This window comes from Carassius gibelio, chromosome A1 (genome assembly GCF_023724105.1).
Source record: "Carassius gibelio isolate Cgi1373 ecotype wild population from Czech Republic chromosome A1, carGib1.2-hapl.c, whole genome shotgun sequence".
NCBI classification, from domain to species: Eukaryota; Metazoa; Chordata; class Actinopteri; order Cypriniformes; family Cyprinidae; genus Carassius; species Carassius gibelio.
The window spans coordinates 17,413,866-17,436,108 of NC_068371.1; the positions used below are offsets into that span (position 1 = coordinate 17,413,866).

General features: G+C 37.1%; 1 protein-coding gene across 2 annotated transcripts in view; it reads right to left on the minus strand.

Annotated features, from left to right (window-relative positions):
* Positions 1-20,572, minus strand: part of rasa3 (RAS p21 protein activator 3) — a 57,616-nt gene extending 37,044 nt beyond the window's left edge. Inside the window, exon 1 of one of the 2 annotated variants that reach the window (XM_052578483.1) lies at positions 20,393-20,572. In XM_052578483.1, coding sequence (XP_052434443.1) covers positions 20,393-20,447 — 55 coding nt within the window. In that variant the 5' untranslated portion in view covers positions 20,448-20,572. The remainder of the gene's footprint in view (positions 1-20,392) is intronic. The other variant, XM_052579315.1, reaches the window with a different exon arrangement.
* Between the last annotated feature and the right edge of the window lie 1,671 nt (positions 20,573-22,243).

Below are 22,243 nucleotides of genomic sequence, written 5' to 3' on the forward strand. Positions count from 1 at the left end.
CAGACTTATTCATGATTCAGAAAAATTATAAAAATGTGTTCTCATCTTGTGCAGCAGAAGTAGAAGTGGTACAATGCTGCTTTTATAACTGCATGAGAGGATAATATACAAGCTGTAAGTTTCCCGACATGTTGCAAATTGACATGTTGCAAGCTTTAATTTAACGTCACAAATGACAAATGTATGGAACATTCTGAGTCAGATACGCAAATGTTTGTATTTTAAGTCACTACAGAAAAATAAGCCGATTTATTAATGAAGTCATGTAAATGCCTTCAATGCAAATGTTATTTGCGTTGTCAGGTTACTGATGTGCATGTAACCGGGGTAAACTGGTTATTTTAATAAGATGATATTTGTGAGTTAACAGCATACTGGTGTGCATGTAAACATGCTCACTGATGATTCAAATGCAAGTTTTAAGCAGTGTAGAGTAGCACTTGTTGTTTGTTGTTTCTCCAATCACACATGCAGACATGGTTTTATGTTTATGAAGCGCAATGCAACGCAACGTGTAAAAATAGAGTATAAGTCATTATAATCAGTAATTATGTCCCACTGGATGCACCAAATGGCTCGTTTTTAATGGGTTTTATTGTTTTTGTGTTGTTGCACCGGTGTTCTGACTGAGACACGCATCACAGTATGGTGAGGGGCGTAACATTTCCATCACACGCTTGAGGCAATCGGCCAATCACAATGCACTGGATAGCTGGCCAATCAGAGGACACCTCGCTTTTCAGACAGATGCGCTTTTCAGAAAGGCGGGGCACAGAGGAGAAACAATAATATACCCATACTCAGAATTTGTGCTCTGTATTTAATTGAACCCATCCAAAGTGCACACACACAGCAGTGAACACACACACACTGTGAACACACACGCAGAGCAGTGGGCATCATTTATGCTTCAGCACCCGGGGAGCAGTTGGCGGTTCGGTGCATTGCTCAAGAGCACCTCAGTCATGGTATTGCCAGCCCGAGACTCGAACCCACAACCTTAGAGTTAGGAGTCAAACTAAGCCATTTAAGATTAATAAGCCGAAGTAACATTTCCATCACACGCTTGAGGCAATCGGCCAATCACAATGCACTGGATAGCTGGCCAATCAGAGGACACCTCGCTTTTCAGACAGATGCGCTTTTCAGAAAGGCGGGGCACAGAGGAGAAACAATAATATACAGAATGTGGAAAACCGCATTAAACACATTTTATTAGACCAAATAATGTTCCTTTTTAGCAACATCATATGACCCCTTTAAATATATGTATATCCTGGATGTTTCTGTGTGAATGAGTGGGTCAGTTTAAGAAAAGTAATTGTTACATTTTCATTTGATTACATTGATTTAAGAAGATTAATTAAATTTAATAATTTATGCCTTCATTTTACCACCTTAATTCTTTTTATAAATTGTTATTAAATCATAAATAAACTTTATCTTTCAATAATCATGCACTTTAATAAATTGTTCTTTTAGTTTATTAGACATGTTTTTTTTTTCTTAAGTGTAATTTAACCATTAAAACATAATTTAGAAAAAAAGGAGAAAAAATACATTTAATTTTTTTAACTGCATTTGGGAAAAACAGAAAGGAAGATTTGGAACATTTTCTAACAGTAACTCAGCAACACCCTAGCAACCATCCAGATGAACCTAGCCTCTAGTTTTCATTGTCACTGACACACACACACACACACACACACACACACACATAAACATTGCATTGAAAACACAACTAATTCCTGATGCAACAAGCCTTCACACCACAGGAAAACAGGAAGTGCTGCCCTCTGTTCCCAGCATCTGTTTCCTCTCTCGACATAAAGACAAGAAAGAGAGATAGAGACAGACAGAGACAGTGTCTTACATAATAATGTCTGTGATGTTTCTCTCTCTGTGTGTGTTTGTGTTATTGTCCATGAAAAAAATAGATGGGTTGGGCAATTTATTACATACCAGCCAACAGAGGACATTTTGAGAGCCAAACATGAGCATAAGTTAGGAAATATAGTTTGGTCACAGTGAGTCTCCTTATTACTAGTCTTCATCAGCAGTGCACTGAATCTGAATCTGTACAGAGTAAATCTTACAGTCATCAATCAAATTACATCTAATTGTAGATCTAATAGGAATCAGCTGTGCATTTATTGTATGAGCACTTTGCGATGTCCGAACTGACTGCACTATATTTTATGTATAATCGTTTTCTATTCTTAACCGTTTTAAATTCATTCTAAACCTTTTAAATGCATTTTAAATAATTTTCAACGTTTTTAAATTCCTTGTTTTATTGTTGTGTTTTGTTTTCTTCTTCTCTTTTATGTAAAGCACTTTGAAACAAGTGTGTATGAAATGTGCTCTATAAATAAACCTGCCTTGCCTTGCCTCATTTGCATATATGGATGGAGAATAATTTACCTTTTAACAATTTATTAAATGTTTTAATAAAAAAATTTTTTTTAATATATTATGATTTTGTCCATATGATCAGTTTCCACTATGATTCTTTACTTGATGCCCCTGACCTGGAAGATCTGAGCATGTTTCCCACTGGATAATTCTGAGACTGTAAACATGAAACATCAGTAAACACAATAACTCAGATGTGTGTGTGGGAAAGCATGCTTGCTGCCATGTAGACAGACTCACTGCAGGAACTGTTTCCTGTTTCGGGGATCAGCAGACAGTGTAAATGAGTGTGAAATTGAATGTGTTTCAGAGAGATGAAAATATTCTCCTTTAGAGCGTCATCATATGGGTGACTCTGTCTACAGCTGCAGCTTTAGGAAAGAGAAATCACACGAGATCTCAGGAACATCTCAGCTGTTCCACCTAGACAGCGATGAGATCAAACAGATTTCTGTTTCTCCTTACAAAAAGACCCAAGTAATCTCACGTCTACAACTGCGCTCGAAATCATTTGTGTTTATGATGATCTTCTTGTTGCTGATCTTTCCCTAGCCAATCTTTTTTTTCCTTTGTTCTAAAAGAAAATCTGTAAACAGGGCGTCATCTCAAGAAATATCTGCGAACACACAAAACGATGTAGTACATACTCCAGACCAGTATGTGGCACTGTAATTCTGCCATAGAGATGAATTTAAAACGGAGAAGAAGACCTCGAGCATGTGCGCTTGCACGCTGTATACAAACATTTCTGCTTTAGTTATTTTTGATTTTGCTACAATAAAGCTAACAGTATAATGAGTATGTGGTGAAATATAAATCCCGATAAATGAGGTCAGGACACCAGAGAGAGAGAGAGAGACGAAATAATAAACAGAGGAGAGAGAAAGTGAGATGATTATACTGACAGAGGGAGAAAAACAGATAAATGGGTCAAATAAATCACACAGACCTCCTGCAGAGAGATAAATGGTGGTGAGATGTGCTAGAAAACAAATACAGAAATGAAAATAATCAATAGTCCACTGATCAATTATAGAGGTTGATTTATTTTTCCCTTTGGCAGTGGCAGTGATTTGAAGGGGATGAAATAAGACAGGGTTTCCAAAACTAGGGCTCCTGAGTTGATGAAATTTTATGTATTATTATGCATTAAATTAAATGCTGTTTAATTAAATAATTAAATGTGAAATAATAATAATAATAATAATTTGGAAACAAAACAACAACCAAAATAAAACACCAAAAAAGTCAATATGCTATATGTTTAGCTGTATATTATGTGACTATTTAATCTACATCAGAGAACTGTTAAGCAGGGTTTTATAAAACTTTTTTTTACCTGAAATATATGGTGGATTATCGTTTGAGTTTGATTGATTCTTATTCTGATTGCGATTCGCAGTTTTGATTCCAATTTGATTACATAATAAATTATATCAAATATTTATCCTGTCTTTTTTTTTCACACAGCAGCAGAATACGGTTATTAGTCCTGAATTTGAGTCGTTAATACAGTTATGTTCACACACAGATCAGTTATTTATGGGTGTGAAACTGCATTTTGTAACTGAACTCACACCTGTACATTTTCAGGACTCAAAACTGCCTTGTTTTAGACGTGGGTCTACCATGTGTTATGTGTTTTCATGTGTTTGTTCGGTAAATTACAGTGATGGAGAAATATGATATATGATAAATATGAAATATGATAAAAGCTGTATGTCATCTTAAAAGTTTTAGATCCCGTCAGTTTTCCACCAGAGCTGCTCTCGTCAGTTTTATGTTCTGTACACTATTCATATGCAACGCTCTCCACTCAAACATAAAAGCTTCTGTCAATTAATGAAGATTTGACGAAAGAACTCATGTCATGTCAGAAGTGATAAAACTTTATTTTATTATGGATGTCTCCATCTTTGATTTTACTTTGGTCAGTGCTGCTGTGGTAGCTGATAAGGAACACGGACTTGACTACCGTTGCACATTCATACACACAGTATTCTAAACGCAACTGTAAGCTGCTGTGTGAACGCTACATTTTGAGAAAAATATATATATAGATATTTTTTCATTTGTTTTCAATTTTCAACAGGCAAGGTCTTCTGTATTTAAATGCAAAAACGTTCATAATTGTTTGAATAAAACAGACTACTAGGGGGAAAAACTGAATATTTATTTTGTGATCATCTTTTGATTATTTTAACAAAAGCAACAATATAATAATAGTAATAATAATAATTTATGTATATATTAATTGCTCATCAGGCTCATATCGGCCGATAATATCAGCAAAACATATATATCATATACATATATAGGTCAGTGGCCCTTGGCTTAGTATTGTTGGCAGAATTCGGCCCTCAGCTAAAACTAATTGAGGAACCCTGTCATACACCCTCTCAAGCTGGTCTTTTACCTGTTCTGCCACCTTCTTTAAGATCTATGGCTGATAGGGCTTTATCTTCTAAAACTACAGAACTCTCTGCCCTCTGAAATATACAAGCAAATTTAATTCTTTACAAGCAAGTATTTAATTCTTCCCCTAAAACTCACTTATTTACCATAGCTTTTATAATTGTTTTGATAGAATTTTTTTATTCGTATTGCATATACGAATGCATTTATTTTGTTTTCTTTTTGTTTTCTTTTAGTCTTTAAAAGCACTTTGAGATGCAACCTTTAAAGGTGCTATAGAAAATACAATTTATTATTATATTATTTTATTTCAGCTAGTTGTCAAAGCTAGATTTCTCATTCTCATTTAGTTTAACTTGATGTACTAAAATAACTAACAATAAACTAAAATTAACGAAAAAAAACTCTAGATGCATTTAAAAAACAAAAAGTAGTACAAATTATAAAAACACAACAAAATTACTAAAACTTTAATGTGAAAAAGGAAAATATAAAAATTAAATCTAATTAAAAATATTAACAAAAACTATAATAGTATATCAGTGATAATAAAGCACTATCAGGTACATGTGCTGATCAATTATTGAAATATTAACTTACGATTTCATAGGGACTCCAATAAAATATCTTAGCTCAAAGAAGTAAGGCTGATGAAAAAGTCTGTGAATCCCTAAACAGGTATATCTTGAGGTGTCATGTAAACCAGGCAATAGTTTGTGCAGATTCTGTGGTTGCAGTGAGATACATGTGCACACTCACACACAGAGATCATGTGCTTCACTTTGACCATTTACAGTTAAAGGCCAAACGCCTCCAAAAACAGACACAGTCCCAGAAACACTACAGACACAGATAAAGACAGACAGAGCTGGTGTGATCAGCGTGTGAGAGCACGACCAGCACTACTCAGAACTACAACAGGAAATGAGATTGAAGGAAAGGAATTTTGACTGCATCCAAGATGTAGTTTAATGTCTCTAAACATGAGCGTTAGTGGGACACGAGGACCTACAAAACAACAACCACGTTCCACAGATTCAACAAGCTCTGATCCTTTTAATAGCGTCCCAGAAATAACAAACAGATGCTATTTTCAACATCTGTTGAAAATGTGCTCACCCTCAGACTCTCCAGAATATTTGTTTTGTTTCTTCATCAGATTTGTAAAAATGTAGCATTTCATCACTTGCTCACCAATAGATCCACTGCAGTGAATGGGTGCCGTCAGAATGAGAGTCCAAACTGCTGATAAAAACATCAAGTTAATCCACAAGCAATCCACATGACTCCAGTCCATCAACTAATGTCTTGTGAAGCCGAAGGCTGTGTGTTTTTAAGAATCAAATCCATCACTGAGATGTTAACTTCAAACTGTCACTTCAGGATACAACACTAGTAGTATAAATACTAGCCTAGTAATATTAATAGTCCATTATCCATTATAACACTTTCTCCAGTCCACCTCCTGTAGTCCTCTAACATCTAAATCCACCAACATATTAGTTTAGAACGGTTTTGGCTTGTAAACGTTTGATCTGTGTGTATTTCCCTTGATTTAGACCAGACCAGACTTTTTCCATCATTCTGACGGCACCCATTCACTGCAGAGAATCTATTGGTGAGCAAGTGATGCAATGCTATATTTCTCCAAATCTCATGAAGAAAGACACTCATCTACATCCTGGATGACCTGACGGTGAGGACATTTTCATTTTGCTGCTATTTATCATACAATGACAACAGACAGTGATCAGGTGCTGTCAAGCTAAAATCATCACAAAATAATCAAACCACGATATTTCCACATTCAAAATTTGCACAACATGTTCAGTTACGAGACACATGACAAACTGACATCAAACAATAATAGAATGTACATCTTTGTGTGAATTATTGTTATAAAACAGACTGACACATCTACACCTGTCATTTTGTAAGTGAAAGTGAAAGTGAAGTGACGTGGTCACGTTAGTAACACATACTCGGAATCTGTGCTCTGCATTTAACTCATCCAAGTGCACACGCACCGTGAGAACACACATCCGGAGCAATGGGCAGCCATATTGCTGCGGCTCCCGGGGAGCAGATGGGGGTTTGCTCAAGGATTTTTCAATACTTTAAGCATTTTTTTTCATTTTACAGAGGCACTATATGATTTCTATTCCACAATTAAGCTCAAACGGACCTACAGAAGTACTGATTGTGTTCAAACAGGTTTCACAAACACTGTGATTTTAACAAACAAAAGTCTTGCTGGAGAGAGATTGCATGCTACACCCAATAACTGTCAACAAGCCGGTGCATCAAAACAGGAAGTGGGTGCAGAGTTTAAATGGTATTTCCTTTAAAGGCTTGAGAGTGAAACCAAAACATCCTGAAGATGATGATGATGATGATGATGGTGGTGCTGTCTGGAATGATTTACACTTTACACTCACATTTATGTATTTAGGATGCATTCAAGGTTGACATGTTATCAGTAAATTAGTTTTCTGCGGATCAGACCATCAGAGTCATTCTGTAAATGAAAAATACACTCACACATGATTCTCAAACGATTCACTAGCCGTATCCTTAGCCGAGACGTCACAGACAGCACACAACATTATATATAAGACTATTTAACATCAGTCACTGCATATATATATATATATATATATATATATATATATAAACAGTGTTTCCCAGAGGATTTTGTCAGACTGTTGTGGGTGGTCCTTGATTCCAAGAATACTTAGCCAAACAACGGCATGAAACACCTAATGTTAAAGACCTTTTATGTTATAAAAAGAAGTCTAAATATATCTTTGGTTTATTGTGAAACTGTGGCGGGCCACAGTCTAGTTAATGAATGGGAAACACTGGGTAAAAATTGCTACATTTTAATAACACTGTGAACGGCTGCAAGTGACCCCCCTACATCAACTTTACTACATAAATGACTGTGCAGCATAGAGACAGACAGTCATTACACACATTTAAATTAATTCTACAACATCCTAACTGAGAAAATACAGTTATATTGGTGAGACAGCATCAAATTATACAGCGAAGATGATATTTCTGAAGTTAAAAGATTAACTACCATTTAAACACAGATTTAACCTCTACCTTTCCAGCATGACAGAAATAAAAACCAGCTGAAATGTGAAATATTTAATAAAAAAACATTTGATCATCCTATATAATATAATTATTATGCAAGTAGTGTTATGCAAATGTGTTACCCAGTGACGTAACAGGCAAAAGATTAAAAAATATGATGACTCTCTCTTTTGAGAGACATTATCTTTGTTTATCATGCACTTTTTTGATTAACATCTTAGCAGATTGTTTTCATTTAAGGATAGCTACGTTATAAACTGCAAAAGATATATTTTTCAAAAAACCTGCTCTTTAAAGCTGCTGTAGGGAACTTTTGTAAAAAAATATTTTTTACATATTTATTAAACCTGTCATTATGTCCTGACAGTAGAATATGAGACAGATAATCTGTGAAAAAAATTAAGCTCCTCTGGCTCCTCCCAGTGTCCTATTGCCATTTGCAGAAACTCCATCGCTCCCGTTAAGAAACAACCAATCAGAGCTGCGGTCCGTAACTTTGTTTGTGTTCAAAATGTAGAAAAATGAACATAATAAGCGAGAACACCGTGAATCCATTTTCCAAACCATGTTTTTGGTTTGTCCTGAATCACTAGGGTGCACCTATAATAAGTGTTTATATTCGGACTATTTTAGATTGCTTCAGGGGTACCGCGGCGGAGTAACCCAGTACCTTTGTGATTCTTCATAGACATAAACAGAGAGAAGTAGTTCCGGCTACGATGTTCTTCCGCAAGACGCAAGCAGTTCTGTTTATTAACCGCTAGAGCGTCAAAAGTTCCCTACCGCAGCTTTAACTACTTTAGTTAACAAAATAAGAATGAACAATACTTCTGCAGCATTTATTAATCAACATTTACTAAAGCATTATTAAAATCAAAAGTTATGCTTGCACTGTGAGCTTGCATGAACTAACAATGAAAGACTATATTTTCATTAACATTAACAAAGGATAATAAATACTGTAATTGCAAAATCAATTAACACTTTAATGTTAGCATTATCTTTTATATTCAATATTATTATTTTCATTTATTTTGTTTTTGAACTCCCTTTGCACATCCTACTGTGTTAGCAAAATAAAGTCTAGTCTTGCCATTATGACTTTGCTGGTCCATAAACCATGCAGTAACAAAGTTATATTGGATTTGCTCTGTTAACTTCTGAAGGACGTGCGTCTGTTTGCCCTCATGTACACTGAGAAGCGAATGCGAACATTTCCTCACCTGAATGAGTGCGGAAGGTGGAAACGGACAGAAAGAGTACAAAGGCAGGTGGAAACATGCAGAAATCCACCATCAACATACACTGATATTCCAAGGAGACAGGAAACATGTATTGAGGTTTACATGAAAACACTGGTAAATGTTCAGTCCACGGTTATCAGGTGAGCACAACACAAAGATAGGAAACCACCTCATTCATTCAACTCATTATGCTTTGATGGTTTTCCCAAATACTCCAAAACCACTACATTTCTCAGCAGTATTCCAGAAAATTGTCCAATCTGTGCAGCTGAATCATCTGTGTCATCTGTCCTCTAGCAGATAAATAGCATCTGTGACGTGTTCCTATGAGCCGAGTTAAACATTACTGAAGAGGAAGAGTGGTGTGTCATTAGAGGTCAGGTCACACCCCTGCTAGAGACGCAGTCGGCGTGCTGCCAGACGGGCTTGTGGAAGTGAAGAACACTTCATAAATACACCCCTGACCAGTTGATGGAAAACACAGAGTATTTCATTACATTCTTCGTCAAGTGCGCTCATTCCTGTTGGTGTTGTGAATCTGGCAAACTGTGTGTGCATCAAGTTTGAGGAGTCGGGGCCGGGTGAAAAAAACCCTCACCGATATTTAGAATTTGGACTGCAATCCCTAGTTCACCCACTCTGTGTTAATCCTACATACAGCACCTTTAACCAGCATTAAACAGCTGCGTGAAGAGTTCAGAAAGGTGCATCTACAACGGTAGCCTAAAGACAACAACTAAACAGACAGTTGACTAGTTAACATTAACTAATAGCATTCATGGCCTGATGTCAACTAAAAAAAGAAAAAAAACAGCTAGTTTGCTGTACTTGTTTGTAGAGCTGCACAGTTTGGACCAAAAAAAAAAAATTATTTTGATAATATATCAATATTTAAGTAATAACAATAATATGTCTCTGTCAACTTATGTCTGCCTTAAGTTGCTTTCACACTTGGTTCAGTTGCCTGGTCCGAACCAGAGTTCAATTGTTCCCCCCTCCCCCTGCCCCCGCTGGACTGTGTTTATATTATTATTATATTTTGGTCCGAACAGTGATTTGTTTGCGTCATAAAGCCAGTAGCTGTTTACCCCTTTGCTTAAACTGCAGCGCAGGAGAAGGCGGCATGCATTACATTGCTCTCTGCACTTTTTTATATTTAAGTTTTGGAACCGTTTTGTTTACAAAGCTTGGGCACATAACGGGACTCACGTCTGGCTTACAGATGAACTGCAACTGATCTAAAGAATGCTGAAGTGGAACAGAAATGAGATATACAGCTCTCTGTTTGGAACACGTCAGTCACCATGGTCAGGAAAGTTAGTGAAACACACACACAAACACATTTTTAGCAAATAATACGTCATTAATAGCGGTTCACTTCCACAATTTGGTACAGTTGCATTTACATCAGCAGCGTACTGTCCTGGAGTTCAAATGAACCATACCCCAGACCTCACTTTTTAAGAGGACTCAGGTACATTTCGTGGATGTGCACCCGAGTTTGAAAGACAGCATTCACATCATCCAAACGAACCGAACTCTGGCTTCAATAGAAATTGAAACTAAGGGTGCTTTCACACAAGAAAGCACCCTTAGTTTCAATTTCACTAAGGACTTCTAATTTCAACTTATTTCTAATTTCAACTTGTGCATGTTGCATTTCCATGCATGATTATATTAATCATGCAGGTCTAAATCCTTTTACAATAAGATCATAAACATGAATTGAGAGAGTAAATCCAGATATTGTTGATCTGAAATGTGACTGAAAGAAGGAAACAGTTATCCAAATTCAGAAATAGTAACACAAATTCTTGATTCTTCATGTGACATTTAAAGTGAACGTCCATCTGGTTTGCATTATCCCACTGCTTCCCAGGAATATGGAAAAACAAGCAGAGCTGCAGCTCATTCAGCCAAATCAGGAAGTGATCTGGAGCAGTTTCCTGTATCCTTGTTGCTCCCTCTTCCAGAAGCTCCTGACCCCTAAAGGCCCGACAGCATTTCCTCTAGACACGAGCTGGATCAGGAAACTCCATATATGTATGCAAACATGCGGCGAGCCTCTGCTTCCTTCCATCAACACATCAGCCTGATATCAGTCTGCTAACTGTGACACCATTATTCACAAAAGCATTCCACCAAGACCAATAATGCATTGTGTGAAGAGAGACATCAGAATGTAAGGATGCCAGTTCAACAAAGAGCATTTAAACATGACCTGACTTGCAGAAAAATCACTTTACTGTCTATGTGTGCACACATACTGTATGTGCATGTGGTAAATAACTTTACTTGGTTAGTGTTGTGTCAGTTTCACTGTAAGTCAGTCATCAGTTTAATTCCTAAAGTGTGAATGACAAATGACAGATGGGTGTGAAAACATGCTTGCAAACAGTTGTTATACAGCACAACAGATGTACAAATCACATTCTTTTTCATCTTAGGGAACTGATTTTTAACAATAACTCATAACCCGTTAAAGACAGATCTGCCGTGAACGACAAGGTTGTTAACTGATGGTTTTGGCTTCAATTGAAGCCATTCATTTTTTAACCTTTTCAGTGGTGAGTTGAAAATATTCTAGCGGTCCCCCCAGAGTGAGTATTTTTTAAGGCGACTGTTATTTTAGAATGTTTCCCCTCACTGTTGCCATGGCGGTGTGTCAGGCTTGTCACGTGACACACTGCGGCCACATTAACACTGTATGACAGATGGATCACTTTTAACTTTCAGACCATGTCATGAACAATCTGATATTCCAATTCACAAATATGTGTAAATGAGTGTGTTTTGTTTCTTCTAAATCTTTCTAAATGATCTTGATCTGTAATGTAAGATGGGTGCTGCCATATTTGTTTGCGCTACAGTTCAGAGAGTCCTGTCAGTCGGATTTACAGCACATGAATACATCAATCTCTCCCAAAATACAAGTAATGAGTGGAGGATGAACTGCGTGATGAATAGAGTGAACTTTATAATTACTTACACTATGTGTATCTGATATGAATAAAACACATCAGCAAATTAAATTTGAATGGATTGTTAGACTCAATCCCAATTCTGCCCCTTAGCCCTTCCCCCTACCCTTCCGTCTCAATGAGGACATAAATACATAAACAACATCACTTACATACAACTACAACATTAGAGTCACTAAAAAAGCATTTTAATGTTTAATTTGAGTAAAACCAGTGTCAATTTCAATTCACGGAAACCCGTCAAAATAAGTTCATTTTTACATAAAGGCATTGTGCTAAAAATATTACTATTATTTAGTAGAATGTATGTGGTACTGGTACTACTGTTGAAAAAATTCAACTTTTAAAAGAAATAAATCACACAATATTTCTTCCATGTTTTAATTTTAATGGCAAATTAATTTTTAAAATTAAAATACAATTAATTTATTTACCAAAAAAATAAAATTTGTTTAAATTTTATTAATTAAAAGACAAATTCAATTTGGGTGAAACTTGTTTACTGTTTTTCATAATTATATTACTTTCTTATAAAACTTTAAACACAATTGTAAATAAGTATAAAGAATGCCATTGGTTTTATTTTTAGTGATAAAAAGTGTGGTTTTTTTAAATTTGCATATTTTTGTGTTTTGCTTTTGTTTGGTACCGAAATTGGTACAGAGAACCGTGGATTTTCTGGTATCAGTAGCGAATACTGAAATTCGACAGTCTTCTGTGACTACACTAGTAGCAATCATAAACCATGTGTTTTCATAAATGAGCTCAAAGGGCCTCCCTCAGAAAATCTCATAATCTAACAATGTTTTATCATAGGTAGATACATCCTATGTCCGCACAGCTTTCAAAAGTATACTCAACTACAACTGAGTGCGGTTAGATCAGCTCGACACATGCGCAGTACGATGGGGTGCATGGCTGTCCGCGAGCCCTCTTGATGATGAAAATAACATAATGCTGACAGTGTGCGGTCGGCCCGAAATATACTTTGGCCTTTACACGATCGGCAACCTGACATTTTTTTCCCTTATTGCAACTCTCTGTTCTGGATTTGCACAAACTGTGTTGCAATGCAATCATTTTCCAAAATGTAATTTATGTGAAAATATGAAATCTGTTAACGTCCGTTAACACAGGCCAGAGACGCTGGAGAAAAATACTGTAGCAGGCAGATCACTCACTGTTCACAATGCACAGACTGTTGGAAGAAAATCCTCAGTATTGATTTGGGGGTTTATATGAATGTGTTTCTGAGGGGAACTGACTGTCTTCTGAAAAGTTTACGTGGAATAATTTCACAAAGCTTGTCAGAACATTCTGTTTTTGCTTCAAATTGGGTTATTATTAAATAAAATGATGTGTATGATTATTATTATTATATAACTAAGTTATATATATATATATATATATATATATATATATATATATATATATATATATATATATATAAAGTTACAGATTTAGGTTAAATAAAGATGACACATGATGTAGCCCAGGGGTTCCCAATTCCAGTCCTCACATACATCATTTGCATGTCTCACTTAGTTAACACACCCGATTCAGACGACCAACACGTTAGTAGTGAGCTACGTGAATGATCTGTGTTCCGATTGATATGATCCCTACACAGTGTTCATTGCTCCCTACGAGTGTTGGGCGATATGGTCATTTTTCATATTGTCATATCGTCAGCCGGTGAGATCGACAATACACAATAGCGCGCGAGAGAGCCTATGGAATCACCAATAATCGAAAAAATATACTTTCAAACATACTGATAAACTAACGGTAAATATAAAAATACTGTATTTAAAACAATTAGTTCATATATAGTCGGACGCAACTGTCATATCGCGTGTCCTGTGACAAATTTGCCGCATCTGCGCACGGAAGTTATCAGTCTTACTGTTCTCTAAAATCAGTTAAAGGTAAAAAACAATAGTAGAGTTAATTTGAAGTCCAACAGTTTAACACTAATATTGGACATAAAGGAACATGGTAAATATAAAGTATTCAAAACAGGTAAGTTCATATATTTGGAGTACAGTTGAATTGAACTGATGCATCAGTCATACAGCGCTCCGGACCGTGCGCCCCATGACGAGACCGACGCACCGCCACAGAAACAAGAACGAGACTCATTCTAACATAACTGTAACATGAAACTCCGTTAGTGAGGGCTCATTTAAAATATTGCACATATAATGATCATTCAGATTACTTGTTAAAGAGCAAAGAAATACCTTATATCTGCAGACGATGTATGTTTGTTTGCGGATGGAGACTTCTTCACTGGCTACAGGCTCTATTCCTCATTTGCACGTGCGTATGTGCGTGTGTGTGTGTGTGTGCGTGTGTGTGTACGTGAAATGCGGTGCTGAAGTGAAATAGCTGGGCAGTTTGATAGCCAAATTATAATTATAATTATTATTATTATTTTTAATACATTAATAGGAGAATGAGCCTAATATCGTCTTGACTATAGACAGATAGATCTGCTTACATATCTCTGACTATCGTCGATACACGATACACGGCACAACCCTACCCCCTACTCCCTGAGCAGGGGTTTACTTAACTTCAGAACATGGACTGGAATTGGGAACCACTGATGTAGCCTACTGTAGTAATGTTGTCTCTGGTATTCTGGTCTGTGAGCATAAATGCATTCAGGGGGCGCGCCTTTGGACAGCGATTGCAGGGAGGGTGTGAGGTTCACTTTCAGTGCTATCAGGCTAATGTTAACATTTTCCAAGATCTCCTATTGCACCTTTAAAAAAAATAAAAATAAAAAAATAGTGTCACGGGAGGAGCCAACAACAGGCACAGTGGGTATTGCGTCAGGCCTCTTAGAGGCTTTTATTAACAGAAAATAAAACAAAGTGAGGGAATAAACGTGGTCAAAGGGGGAGAGTGTCCAAAATAAACTGGGGATCTGGTGTCCTCGTCGTGCTGCGGGGTTCGTGTAGGTCGGGCAGTGTTCATGGAGGAAGGGTCCAGGTAAGGGGCAGAGTCCGGCAGGCGCACGCGATCCCTTCATCGGTCTGGGGCATGAAGAGCGGCGGCTCGTTGGCCGCGGTGCTTACAGGGGATGGACGACCTGGCATCCTGGCCCATCGGCCGTGTAAACGGGTGCGGATCGCGGGTACGGTGGCTCACGTCTCTGGTGGCGCAGGAGTCCCTCAACACACCCTTCCTGGACCCACGAGGACACCAGTGTGCATGCACGGGGAAGAGACATATTAAACAGCGGCGGTGATGAGGCTACACTTCCTTCAGGTGTGCCCAATCACACGCCGCCACCCCTGACTCGTCCAGCACCCCTCCTCTCACACACCCACTCCTGTCGGGAGCCTGGTAAAGGGCGGCGATTTAGGACGGGGTGCCGATGACAATCAGGGAGGAGGCAGCTGACTCGTCACAATAGGCAGTAATAAAATAAGAACAAATAAAAAAATGCAAACAAAAGCACAAATAAATGCAAAAGAATAAAGAGAGCTATGAAACTTAGTTTTTCAGGTTAAGTAAGTTTTTTTAAGTATATATTTGAACATTTTAGCGCAGTTAGACACTCATTTTGGTTTTTGTTGCTCACAAGCTGTTTGAGACTGAGTGCGGTTTGTGCGCTCAACTAATAATAGTATATAATATATATATATAATATACATATAATAACTAATAATAATATAGATTAGTTGTGGTGCGAACACTTTTGTGTAAGAGTGAAACCTTCGGAAATGACTAAAATTAGACGTGTGTGAGGGAGAAGTGGTCGTGGAAAAAAGAGAGTGAGAATGCGTGGCTGACATGACATTATTGCCTGTGCTGCTGGTAACAAAACGGATCGTCTCGAAATTGGAAAGAAGTGAGACTGATCCGAGACAATGCATTACCATCACCTATCTCTCAAATGGATCAATGACACTCCCAATTGAGACTGTAGATACAGTGTCAATGGTTAATTGAGAGATAGGTGGCGGTAATGCACTTATAAGTCTGCAATCTGCCGTAAAGCAAGAAAGAAGAAAAAAGAAGACACCTCAAGTGCAGGCTGAAGAAGAAAAGGCAAACACGCTCAGGACAGTTAAGACATTGTGATGAATATCAGAGGTTAAAAAAACTATATAAATACTATTCAGTTTCTTGCACAGACCCATCATTCTGTGTCTTTACACATCAATGTATTATCACGAGCCGCATGGTTTAATTTGGTTTTGTTTGGGTATGTTTTTGGACTCTCTAAGCCGTGATTCCCATGCGCTTACATTATAGGACTGACAGACTACAATGGTTTCAGTTAAAAATCTCGGTTTGTGTTCTACTGAAGAAACAAAGTCACCTACATCTTGGATACCCTTAGGGTAAGCAGATAAACATAACATTTTCATTTTTGGGTGAACTATCCCTTTAACAGTGCAACAGTTGACTAGCAGAGCGAGACATTACTGTACATATGGCCAACCAACTGGACATGAGACTTTCTGTAAAGCAGGGTGTGACGGCCGATAACATCTACCACAGACGAGATTTCACTCAGAGAATACACTGGTTTCCTCTGTTGTTTGAAGGTGTGTGTTGTGGAGCATTGAACCAAGACGGGACTGTGTCTACTTCTCCAAAACATGCGCAATGCTGTCAAATGCTGGTGTAGCAATCGGGTTAAAAATAACAAACTGCCACACAGGGACATGAAGATGTTAGCAAACAACACTTGCAATCATAAATCAAGCATAAATTGATTTATTCTACTCATATCTATCAAAGTACAATGTAATACCATTAGGGTTACTCCACCCCAAAATGAACATTTTGTCATTAATCACTAAAAAGTATTCTCATCCCATACGGTTGAACCACTGATGGCAGATGGACTATTCTGTCAATGTCTTTCATATTTTTCTGGAACTTGACAATCCATTGTACTTGGAAGTCTATGGGACAGTCACAAGCCTCGTACTTCCAAAATTTCTTAAATTGTCCTGGAGAAGTTTTGTCATGCCCTGACATTTGTGCCTTCTTCAGTTGCTTATAAACATCTAAATGGCTAAAGTCTAATCTCACTGTAATCAGCCCAAGCTGGGCTATAATACTATGTGAGCAGCATGTACTGTATGTACATGATTGTGTTTTTGAGAAAACAATGTTTATGCATGGTTAGTGAAAAACTAAAAATGTTAAATCACTTGAAAAAGCCCATAAAACACATACAGAACATTGGTTCCCGGGATTTTTGAGAAGTGGAGCTTGTAGCCTAGAATTTTTCTTTCTAAATTATCTTGTTTACTCACTCACAGAAAACTATTTATTGATTTACATTTTCTAAGACACATTTTGTTTGTAAAAGTAATGCGAGTAGGAATCAACTATCATGAATATCATTGTGATTTACACCTGAGGAGACAAAGCCCTGCATAATGAGCTGCATAATGAGCCATTCAGTCAGGTTTGTCACTGAGAGGGGTAGGAGTTACAAAAAAGAATGTAGGGACAAAATAAATGTATATTAATATTTAATTATCCCACAAAATAATGTAATATCCACTTGCGAGTGCAGTTAAACAGTTTATTAGGAACAATCAAAGCTGACTTTCAAAGCTGAATTTTTTGCATTAATACTCCAGTCACACAATCCTTCAGAAATCCTTTTAACAATCAGATTTTCGACAAAAAAACAAATCAAAAATATTGTTATTATTATCATTATTACTATTATTAATGTTGAAAAGAGCTAGATTATTTTTTTCAGGTTTTTTTGGATAAATTGAAAGAACAGCATTGTTTGTTACATTTCTTACATTGACATTTATTTGTTACATTTATATTATTCACATCAAGCTTTTGAATGGTATAGTATTGTATATTGTTATTGAAACTTCATAATGTTTCACTTGATTATACATTTAGTCAGGAAAAATAGTTTGAAAAAGTCTAACTAATAAAATGTTTACACGTTATGTGGAAACTAGTACAAGTATACATAAAAAAAAAGACTTACTCCCGTTTATGATCTCTGCTGAATAAAGTGCTTCACTCTTTTTTTTCTGAGGAAATCCATTTCTCAAATCCTGAGGTAATCCACATCACATCTTTTTGGGGTGAATTATGTCTTATTCCACTCATCGCAAAGCAAACAGTCAAAAACAAAAAAACTTGAAGAACAGTCTCACTGCATTGTCTCCTGTTGCGTAGGCGTATTCAAGCCGCGCATTTCATGTCTTTTCGTTGAGTATTCACTGAGTTACAGTTCATTTTAATGACGCGTTTCTAAATGAAGATCACCGCAGATAAAGGCTGCAGACAGCACACCTTGTTTGTTATCTTTATTTTATAAATGCACAAAGTTTGGTTGTTATTATGTCTGCATAACAAAAAAAGTGCACCCTTTACAGATACGATTAATGTATTGCTCTTATCTGTACGATCAAAACTGAAAGTGTAATTTAAGTTCTTTTCAGGGTTATCTGGAGAAAATGCCTCATAACGCGTATACGTGTTAATCAACTCCAAAGGGTTAATGACAAAAATTTTTGGCTTGCAGTATTCCTTTAAACTGTATTTTAAGTAAAACATTTTTAATGCTTTTAGTTTTAGTTAACTACAATAACCCTGGTAGGATCAGTGATTCTAACACATTTTGTTCAAGAACTGATGTTTGTCTTACAGTTTTAAAATAACATACTATTTCAGCTTTTCTATTTCAAAATTTCACATTTAGTTCATTGTGTTACTGATATACTAATTTACAAGCCATTTCTGAGTGAAAATGAGGTCACACTTTACTTGAAGCCTTTTTATTTTAATAAAGCATTATGTTGTAATGCATTATATCTTTTTACAAAAAAGTGTAACCAGAGTGAGAATGCATCATAATATTTACAGATTCCTTGTTAACATCGGAAATTTGTTGTTTGTCATGTGTTTTAATGCATAATACTTTCTAAAGGCGTAACTATGAATAGATAAGGTTTGGTTACAGTTATTCATGTGCTCATTATGAGGCGTGTTACAAGGCATAATTAATGCACTAAAAAACTTTTATGATGCATTATACATTAAGGCTTAAAGTTTTAGATTAGATTACATTTAACTTTATTGTCAATGTGCAAAGTACCAGTCCTAGTACAACCCAAAGTGAGTGATATTTAAATGCAGTTACTTGACCTCATATAAACCTTTCCAGCTGTACTGTGGTACATATGAAAATGAAGAGCCTGACGCTCACAGCCAAACACGTGCCCAGGCGACGCAAGCTCCTGCAGCCGGAGTGCGTTTACTGTGCCGTACAGAGATTAGATTAGACCTGTGGGACTGTCTGTCTGTGTGTTCTGCTTTAATCTGAGTCAAATAACAACTCAATGACAGCAGCAAACACGCATTCACCTTTTGCATGAGAAACAGAACAACAACATCACATACATGCACACACACACACACACACCGAGAGAGAGAGAGAGAGAGAGAGAGAGAGAGAGAGGCTTCACAACACAAATGTTCAATTTTAAATGTCATGCACAGTCAAAAAGAAATTGAAAGAGACAAATGGTACAGAGAGCATCTTCCCAGTGTTTATCAAACCACATGCCAGCAGTCAAACTGAGAAAACAGAACACATGTCTGTCTGTCTGTCTCTCTGACCAGTTAGACAATCACATGCATTTCTGTGTGAGTCGGAAAGAATGATTTCATCAGCATGTTCTACTTGTTGCAATGCCTGTATAAATGATTTCATATGCAGAACAAACTGAGAGAAAAAAGAAAGAAAAAAAAAAAACAACAACCGCCGTAATGTTTTTAAGTCCTGGGCTAAAAATGCTCTGCTGCTTCTAAACATCCAAAGCTGCAGTGAGACCACCACATCTGTGCACTAATCTGTGTCTTATGTGAGTTAAAATATGTGTAAAACACGAATATAACGATCTGAACGCACAGATATCAGTGTTTTCACGCATCTGGATTTGCAGCTATTCGAGGCTCACTGTATTCAAACTAAACCGAAGCGTCATTCAAACACATATGAGACTAGTAACCATGTGACATGATTAAAAAAATGCTTTATACATATCTGCACTGACAACTAAATGACAATATTATGCATTAATTTGTGATTTTTATCTATTATAAATGTTCACAGATTCTCACAATGGACAGTGAGCGCGCAGAGCGCGACGGTGCGATTTCAGTCATAATATGGAAAGCGGTCTCGCGCAGAAACGCTCGCGCACCAGAACTTACCGATTTTTATTTTGACACTCTGGAAAACCCGAAGACCTTCCTCTTCGACCGCCATTCTCGCAGCTCCAGTTCTTTCCCGTTCGCTATTCCCCACTCTCTCCTTCCCTTCTCTCTGTATTCCAGCGTGGACAGTGACTCACCGGACTGTGCAGGGCGCCGCGAACGTACAGCTCAAACGCGACAGTTTCTCGAGGGGGAAGGGCCTGGAAAAAGCTTCTCTCGTTCTGATTGGATGACAGCGCTGGCACATCATTGAGTAGGCGTAGACTATCACATTACATTCTGACTACAGCGAAAGCGTCCCGTCAAAATCTTTCTAGTTTCGTCGCGTCGCGTTGATTGCTGTGTGACATGTTACCCAAATTAGTCATCCTAACAGAATTAATAATCTTCGAATGAGATAAGTGTCTGTCAGTTCACCAATTTATACCTTTTTTCTAAAAATAAATAAATAAATAAAACCTGAACCACATTCCTTAGTTATATATTTTATAATTTGCACCGAACTTGCATTCTTTTTTTCAAATGCCATATTGCTCACTTATGTACGCTGTAATTGAACACTATACATTTATAATTAAGTTCAATGTAAACATTTCTTTCTTGTTTGGTTCTGCGCAATTCTGAGACTTTTGCTCTTCTGAGTTCTGCCCTAGTTTGTTACTATAAATAACACAAGCATGGTTTCGGACAAGAGTCATCCTTGCTCAAGGCGTAACCAAATATTCAGAATAGAGGGAAAGGCCAAATGTGTTATGAATGAAACCTCATATTAATTGTTTAAAAACGATGGCATGAAAAAAAACATAGTTATTGTTACTGTAAAATCGTAATGAATGTGAAATCTGCACAGTGGCAGAATCATTCTCTTGAATAACACCACACCAATTTCCCATTTAATACAAATTACTCTGACATTTTAGTGCATACTAGTTACTCTGGTAAATTCTTTGGTAATGTATGTGCTAGATCTAAACCTTATCAGATTTCATGGTACATATTTCACAGGCTCACTGAAAATATGCTTAAACACTAAATAAAACAACATGGGAGCAATGATAATATGATGTGCAATCCACTTAAAGTTCATCTACATTGTTACCAGTCAGTGAAATCTCATCTGGCTTGTGAAGAGAGAACAAGAGTGAATTTAAAACCATGAAACAGATCTCACGTCATACTGTATGTCCATTTAAGTGCAGATTTGTCCGTGAGCCTCTTACTGAAGGATCATGAAGTCCAGAGTGATGTTTTAATGACCCTGAAGCTGCTCTTATCTGGACTAGAACTGTTGGGCCTCTATCATGTGGGCTTTGCTATGCTAATTGTTGGACTAAAGCTTATTGAACTGTTTCCCTAATTCGCACCGGATGCATCATCTTCAGGCGGCAGTCTTGTCAGCAGTGAAGAGGAAGATGCTGAGAATGGACTATTGTTGCCACACTGCTTTCATTAGCTGTGGCTGGAGGTATTAGTGTCTGACCCTTTTAAAATAGCACCAGGGCTAATTGAATTTCTCCAATCCTGCGTATCAGCATGCAAAAGGCAATGCGTGGTGCTTTGAGAAAAGGACTGATGTCTGCATGGATAAACTTCTGAACTTCTGAACATGAGCATGCTTTGACGCATATACAAAGCATGATTAGACAAACAATGCTTTGTCACATAAGCATCAGCCACATGCAAATGTCCTAGTGAAGGGAGTTTACAGACACACGCAGGGCACTGTGTAATGGGGGCAATGTAACCGTCTATTTGATGTTTTTACTTTAGTCAAAACGGCACTGACTACGCCCTGTGGTAAACCACCAGGGGTGTGTGTGCATGTTTGTGTGTGTTGCTCTGAGAAGA